This window comes from Toxotes jaculatrix, chromosome 13 (assembly GCF_017976425.1).
Source record: "Toxotes jaculatrix isolate fToxJac2 chromosome 13, fToxJac2.pri, whole genome shotgun sequence".
Classification (NCBI taxonomy): Eukaryota; Metazoa; Chordata; class Actinopteri; family Toxotidae; genus Toxotes; species Toxotes jaculatrix.
The window spans coordinates 21812434-21820582 of record NC_054406.1 but is presented as its reverse complement, the minus strand read 5'-3'; the positions used below and the strand labels follow the sequence as shown (position 1 = coordinate 21820582).

At 41.7% G+C, this 8149-nt stretch overlaps 1 protein-coding gene across 1 annotated transcript in view; it reads right to left on the bottom strand.

The window, feature by feature from the left end:
• Nucleotides 1-2667: 2667 nt before the first annotated feature.
• The window catches only part of gabbr1b (gamma-aminobutyric acid (GABA) B receptor, 1b), a 68706-nt gene continuing 63224 nt past the window's right edge, over nt 2668-8149 (bottom strand). Inside the window, exons 18-20 of the mRNA XM_041053319.1 lie at nt 6149-6277; nt 3717-3860; nt 2668-3450 (exon numbers count right to left, since the gene is read on the bottom strand). Coding sequence (XP_040909253.1) covers nt 3163-3450; nt 3717-3860; nt 6149-6277 — 561 coding nt within the window. The 3' untranslated portion in view covers nt 2668-3162. The remainder of the gene's footprint in view (nt 3451-3716; nt 3861-6148; nt 6278-8149) is intronic.

Genomic DNA, 8149 nt, shown 5'->3' with positions numbered 1-8149 from the left:
AGCACATTGTAGTTTCACTTTCTGCCAAAGAAATCTTTTCACTGAAAATTTACCAGGAAGTCCTCCTCTCTGTACACAAAATACCCACACAAGCTGTGGTATTTTTCAGTGAGAACAAAAAAAAAAGCAGAAGAGTGAACACAAAAGGAAGTGAAATTCTGCAGCAGTATGTGCCGTGGAAATCCGAGGTTAGCCTCTCAGTTCCCTTTAATAGAAAATCCAGAAACTCTGTGTTTGTTTTTAGCTGAGCAGGACGCGTGAGATATGGAAAGAAACTGGTCCTGGAGGGATGAAACTAACACATCTAACACTTCTGGTAAGAGAGCAAGTCAGACAAGAAAAAATCAAATCAGTGATACAATGGCTGTGGGTTCTGTGCTGTAGAATTTCAATTGGATTTTTTATTTTAAAATCTATCTGAACTTGATCTTACTTCCAAGTGGGTTAGCAGGACCTGTGGAGTAGCTCAAGGACCAATATGTGGCTCCCTTGTAATAAATCTAAACCTGGCTCTCGAAGGCTGGATCACCAAAAACACTGATTAACATCTTTATGCTGATGATTCTCAAATCTACATCTCTTTTTCCCCAAGCTGACTCTCAACTCATGTTGTCAATACACCGAACAAATTAATGATACAGAATTATCTAATATATCAAATATCTCAAAGACAGAAAGGTTTTGGTGGTTCCGAAGGTTTGGAAACCCTGAAAATACTGTACAGACAGATGGCACTGAATCACTGAATTTGAAATGTAATTTACGTACCTTTTGTTCAATCCACCTATCTAACATGCAGCGACGTGCACTAAGGTTCTTAACTTATTCGTTTAGCCATGAAAAGAAGCTAGTATTACATACCAACAAATTCTGACTTAGGTTTGACATTTAAGCCTTGTATTGTATTTAATATCTGGTCTTTTCCACAGGAAAATTGTAATTATGTGAAAATTATAAAGGTGCTTCATTTAATGCTCTTAGCCAAATGTAATGAACAGATGACAGCAGCCTTTTTTTTTTGCAGCCCTGAATCAAGAAGACTAGGTCCATCCAAAGTGAATGGTTTAGTGTAGTAACACATACGATTATGGATGGTGACAAATTGCAGGAAAAAACGCAGATGGTTCCACACAGGTGCACTGCATGTTACAATTAAGCAACAACAATAAAAATGCTGAGCAGGTTAAGTTGATTCTGATTTTGCATCAGGATGGAAAGAGGAAAAGATCTATATATTCATTTGCGGTCGCTGCTCGTGCGGTCGACCGGTAGATCGTGAGGCAGTTTACCTTGAACTGTCCCCCAGGGGGACAAATAAAGTTCTTGATTGATTGATTGATATGTGACTTCAAAAGGGGGTTCTTTGTTGGAGCACAGCTGGCAGGACTTTCATTCAAAAAGACTGCTGAACCAGCTTGTGTTTCAATTTGAGAGTTCAGTGGTGTAAGCACTGGTCTACAGAGACCTGTAAAAATAAGTGGTGCACACCAAGACCTGGGGCCGGGGTGTTAATGCTCAGTACAGGCCTGAGAGATTGACCCCTACAGTGATGGGGATCCGGTGGCTCTGTTATGCAGTGGAGGGGGCATTTTGCTGACATGGTTTGGGTTCAGTTATTCTCTTAAAGGGAAGGGTGACTGCAAAATACAAGGTTATTCTGAGTGAACAAAGTTATTCTGTGATGAAACATTTCAATCCTGATGGCAGGGGTATCTTCCAGGATGACAGTGCTCCCCATCCACAGGGAAGAAGGGGGGTCACAGAGTGGTTTGATGAGTATGAAAATCATGTGAATCATATGTTATAGCCGTCACAGTTGAACACCTCCACCACCATCATCAGTATGGTGTTCATCCCTACAAGAGAGTCCAGAGACTCTACTGAAGATGTATTGGCAGTATGCGGTCGCCCAACACCTTACTAGGACACTTCATGGTTTTTCCTTTCATTTGTCACCTGTCTGTATGAACTGTACAATGACTCAGCGGTCTCTTTGAACAGAGACCAGAAAAAACACCATCAAATCTTTAACTAACTGACAAAGCTTATTATGTGATGGATACAACCAAGTAGTCTGTCACAAAACTGTCACTTCGCCTGAAGTCCATCCCTTTGTCCACTGATACAGTACATGGCACTATCTAAACACATCAGGAGACAATATCATAAGGTACGATAAGAGAAATGCTTTGTCCTAGTATCCTGGTCTCCAGTTGACCCTTTGTACGCATAAGTAAACAAAAGCAGTTTTCTCATTTCTAGTCACCAACCATTGATTTTGCAGTGGTTGCCAGTAACCTTAAAAATCCTGTTCTAATGGCTAATGCTAGCAGCTTTTTTGTGCTCTTTATTGGATTTGAGGCCATTTTACCCAAGATAGAACAAGACAACCAAGAATACCGTTCCTTTACTTCCATGTCCCCCATATGGATCATCAGTGGGACTTTTTCCTTGGAACATGTAGTTTTAGTCTCATTTTTTTTAGCACAATATCATGTATGTAGCCATCATTTGCATATTAAGGAACCTTTTAAAGGATTCTTGTTTTTAAATGAGTTGACTGGAGACAGAGCCAGAACCAACTCATGGATCTAACATTAATGCTAACTTAGTGCTGAATAAAATTTGATAGCGACACTTTCAGCCTCCAGATATGAGAAGCTGCTTTCGCCTTCTTTTGTTTCAGACATGAATTTGGATGGTAAATCCACCACCGTTGCTCCTATGTGCAGTGTTAAAATGGAAAACTTGACAGGTTTGGTGGCTGTAGCTGATGGGGTTAGGGCTGAGCAAATGGTTAAATATGGAGGATTTTTTTTCTCCAACTCTAGATGGCACATGATAAATCACTGGAGGATGACAGATGCAACATGTTATAATTAACAAGATGTATGTACATCTTTTTTTTTTTCTCGGAGAGAAAAGAAAAATAACACATTGATCAACTCTGAAAGAGGGAAAGAAGTGGAGATGCAAATCCTCACAGAAGATTTTTTTCGATGTTAACCTTTCCACTGGTCATCCTCCCGCCCTTGCTGATTGGTGGAATGAGTTTTGGAGTCAGCTCCTCCAACATTTATTATTCAGACTGGTGTTTTTACTTCATCTTCTCCACCTATAATCGTCATTACTGTCCTCACCCCGCCACTGTTCACCACCATCTCACTTGTAGAGCAGCTGTAGCCGGCTGGTGTGGCAGTTATTTCGGCTAATCTTGCTGTCCGGCTGGTAGAGGCTGGACGAGTTGGCGAAGGATGGAGGGACAGGGTGGGGGTCAGAGGTGGGGGCGGGGTACCCCGGAGGAGGGGCCAGGGACCTGGGGTCACTGTGGGGGATGGCGAGGGGCGGGGGGCTGTGGTTCTGATTGGTGACGGTGGATGCTCTTCTTCTGGATCGCAGGGCCTGTCGCTCAGACAGCTGGTTCCTCAGCTCCGACACACGCTCTTCTTTCTGTGGGAACAAATGGTAACAATGGACTCACCAATATTCTCTAGGGACAAGTTCTCTAATGGTGTGTTCAGGCCACAACAACATTTTCCTGGATGTTGTAGTTTGACAAAAAAAAACCAAAACCAAAACAAAACAACAGCAGAAAATCTCCACCACATCTCACAGGCTTCCTCAGTGGATGGTGTTTCCTAAGTTGTCATGGAGATGCCTCAGTTGTCATCATCTAAAGTAAGCAATGGATAGAGGTGATGACAACTAAGTCTGACCTCCTGGATGATCTTTTGCAGCTCCTTGTTCTCTCTCTCCAGCTGTCTGGACTTCTCCTCGTCATTGTTGTTCGTGGATGAACCGGTCTTCATGGTCTCCTGGGCATCGGACTGCCATTCACCCCGAGTGATCAGGCGCCGCATCTGCAGATCATGATCTTGTTATAGATGTTCATGAAGTTTCACCAGTTAAAAAAGGAGTTCGTCAGGGGTCAGATGTCGGAGCGTTTCCTACTTAATACTGGTGAGGTCTGTCCTCATATTGACAGTTGCAGACCTTCAAATGATTTCTATTGTAATATGTAACATGACACGTAAATGTACTTTAATTTAACATAGTTTTGTCCACTACCTGTGTATATGTGTCCCTAGCTGTAGAATTGGGTTTACACAATCTCAATACCTTTAGATTCTAGAGATCTTCATGTTGAGGGATGGTTTTCTTGTTACAATGGCAATAGTTGGCTTATACTTAGGAAAATAAAAGCTGGTTCCCAATCCACTACAGACAGAAAACTGCTGAGTCAGTCAATGTTTGAGCTGCTGCCATCACTCTAAGTATCTCACTGCCGCCTACCTTAGGATTTATCAGCCTGTCCTGTATTCAGTTTAGCAGTAAGACACCGTCATCAATGATATGTTTAGTTACACAACTCTCCACAATAAACTTCAGCCTGTATTTCATCCGCACTAACCCGGAGTGCACTCCAAACTTTTTATTTATGCTTTTGAAATAAAACTCTCGGGTTCTTTACATTTGTGCTGAGCGTGGCGTTCGTGATGTGTGTGCAGTATAAATACTCTGCACTGCCACATTCAGGGGGAAAACACCATAACTTCCCCCATGTGTGTGGAAAATCTCTGTGAGTGAGACCAGAACCTAAATAACCTGGTGTTTAAACTAATTTACCACAACAGGGGGGCCAACAGCAAATGTTTGCCCCGGGGTCGCTAGTTAATCTGGGTCTGGGTCGAGGCAGACATTGGTTTGCCTTCATTTCTGTATGGTATGATCTACTGTCAGACAATCACAGATGTGACAGGAGAGGTTGAACTGTTATTTTAACCACATGAGATAATGGGAAACCCCTGACTTTTCTAAATGAGACTATCTGACCCCCTGGTTCTATAAGTCACTGGTTATAAATGGATATTTTTTTAACAGTCATCTCCTTTTGCCTTCATTTTTTTGCTTTGTTTCTTTATTAACTGTGAAATTCATTTGTAAAAAATCTGAAAGTATTCAGACCCCTTCACCTTCTGCTCATTTTATTGTGTTGTAGATCTAATTTGAAATTGACTACACTCTACACTCAGTAACCCATAATAACACAGTCAAAACAACTTTGGGGATTTTTTTTTTTCAAATGTATTAAAATTAAAAACCTAAATCTCTCATTTACAGAAGTAGTCGAACCCTTAATTCAGCACATTGAACCGATGTTTGAGCTCCTGGAAAGCCTGCTCAGTCACGAGAGGAGGTAAGAGAGTTCAGGTGGGCCACGATGGTGCTGTAGTCCCTGATGAATCATCTGTAAAAGCTGGCAAACCCTAGGAATCCTTTCAAGTCTCCGTCACCTCCCTGACCAAAGGAAGAGAGGGCGGTGGTTTGGCCGGGGACTCTGGGAAGAGTTCCATTTCACAGTATTATTGAGGCCACTGAGCTCCTGGGAACACTCAAAGCTTTAGAAATGGTTTTCCACCCTTATTGTACACCCTTATTGTACTTCATTGGCTTGGATTTTGTCCAGACAGCTGTGTGAACTGTGAGACCTTGCAAACTCAGGTGTGTGCCTTTTCTAAAGTGTGTCCAATCAGCTCAGTTTGCCACAGGTGGGGCTCCAATCAAGCTCTAGACACAGCTCAAGGGCAATTAAAGCTTTTGTAAATGAGAGACTTCAGTTTCTAAAAAAACCTTTCTCTTTGGGTCGTCATGGGTTATTGAGAGGAGGCTGACATTCTGAAGCCACAGATTTGTTTGTGTTAAAAATACATCTCATCCTGATCGTTTCACAATTACAATATAGCCAGAAGTATGTGGACGCCCCTCTGATTGACAGGGACTTGTTGCTTTTGTTGGTTGGGTTAATTCAGATTACGTGTGAGGACTGATGATTGGTTAGTATTAGGTTCAGGTTCAGGGTAAGCCAATCAGAGGCAGAATAGGGCGGGTCATGCCTTTCGATTCACTTCACCACACACACACACACATCTTGGTGCTGACAGAGCAGAGAGGACTGTTGAAGACTTGTGCAGGTATTGATGCTGACACAGCAGGGCAGGGCCAATCTACAGACCATTATGTGATATATTATACCAGCCCACATGACTTAGATCCCCGATGAAAGGCAATTCATTACATCTGACAGTTAAATTGCTGCTGCAATCTGCGCAGAGGAGATGATGAGAGGAGGATGGTGCTTCGGTTTTACCTTGGGGACGAACAGAACCACCAGGGTGATGTAGACCGAGAAGACGATGGCCAAGGAGGCAAAGGCGAAGGAGGCGTCCTGCTGGGAGGACAGGATCATGGTGACCGGAGCTGTGATCATACACAGCACCTGAGGAAAAACAATGGATAGAAACAACACGTTTAGTTCTTTTACTACAGGAAAAAAAAACATGTTCATTTCTGACTTTTGGGAACATGATGATATTGCTTGCTTTCAGTCTGGCCTCCAAATGAAGTCGCTGAGATTGGAGCTGAAATGATTAGTTTATTAACAAAGTTGTTGATCAATAGAGAATTAATAAGGAGCAATTTTGAGAAACTGTCATCTAAGATCTCCGCTATTAGCAATGATAGAGATAATGGCCAAAACAATGAAAATAAGACCCAGGTTGTCAACAAACAAAACAAAAAAAATCAAACAAAAAAACAAAACAAAAAAAACAAACAAAAAAACCCCCCCAAAAAACCCCCCAAAAAACAGAATTATCTTCCAGGAACTCTCCTGGAGTTTGTTATTTTGTTATTTAGACAGAATCATTCAATTTTCAAATGATCTCCACATTCTTAAAAAGTCTAAACTGAATAATTCTGCCATCTGGTGTTTCCTCTTGTCGATGCATGTATATTAGTTTGTATCACTTGAATAATACGTCTTTATTTCTAGTTAGTGTTTAATTTACCTGAATAAGTTTTATTACAAATTGCAAAAACCAGGTTGTCCAGGTTTTGAATCGTCTCTTTCTGCAATGGAGGCTAATGGAATTCAGTCTGTGGTTGTCTTTCCCAGAAACACGTTCTGATGATATGTCAATAACATTGTTTCATTGGTACTTGTCATGTAAGTGTGGCATCTGTGGTCTCTTTTGGCAAAACAGGTTTCATTTCTGTCACACCGACAAAGCTTTTAAAATTAAAATCAGAGAGGGAACAGGAATGAGAGCGAGGTGGCAGAAAGAGAAGAGAAAGAACGGGACACAGAGAGGGATGACACAGGGACAAGATGAATTGGATGGAGTCCGAGGCACAATCTGAGAGAGAGAGCGAGAGAGAGAGAGAGAGAGGGCGGAGGAGTGAGAGACGGAGCGACATCGGATGAAACACAGAGAGGTGGAGTTGGAAATCGATGTATATTGATCAACAGCCAGTCAAAAGCTGAAAAATCCCATCCAGGCTCGCAAATAGAAGCAGCAGGCAGCAGCCATGTTTTCTCTGCTGTGTCATTACTTACACACAGGGATGCACAAACACAATCCTGCTGCTCACACACACACACACTGCATTTTTCTGTGCACCTGGGATTCTCAGGGGAACCACTGTCATTCATCTGGACACAGGCTGTTTCTACACCAGTGTTCATTAATGAAACCTGTGATTTTTCACAACGAAGACGAGACCGAAACTAAATGAAAAGTAACGCGTGAAGACGAGAACTGGGACCAAATGTTTGACATTTTTCACAAATGAACAAAAACTAAACAATAACGTGAGCGATGAACAAATAGTCTCGTTTTAACGAAACGTCTGATTCAACAGCCTGCATCTGAGGAATCACGCACTGTCGCTCTTTATTTAGCTATTTATTTAGCTGCTCGACCTGTTGTACTTCTATTAATGAGAAACACTGTGCAAAGTTATGTCTGTCAGGAATGTTATGGGATGTGACCTGTTATTGGAAGAAAGAGGATTAAATATGGTATCTTCCTGTCTAGCTAGCTACATTCATGAAAACACGGCCACAGAAATATTGACAAGGTTGGATTGAACTCTTGAACTATTCTTTCATTGTTGTAAAAAACATTAAGTGAACTGCTCCTAGCAACTGCTACAGGTAAGACAGAGACAAAGCAAACACACCTTCTCAAACAGAAATGAGTTCAAATGACCACGATGTCAAACAGAAAGGCTGAGGTGAAACTAAAGGGCCCTTTAGTCTGATTATCAAACTGAACAACAGCACTGCTAAAGTAAAAAGGAAAAACCT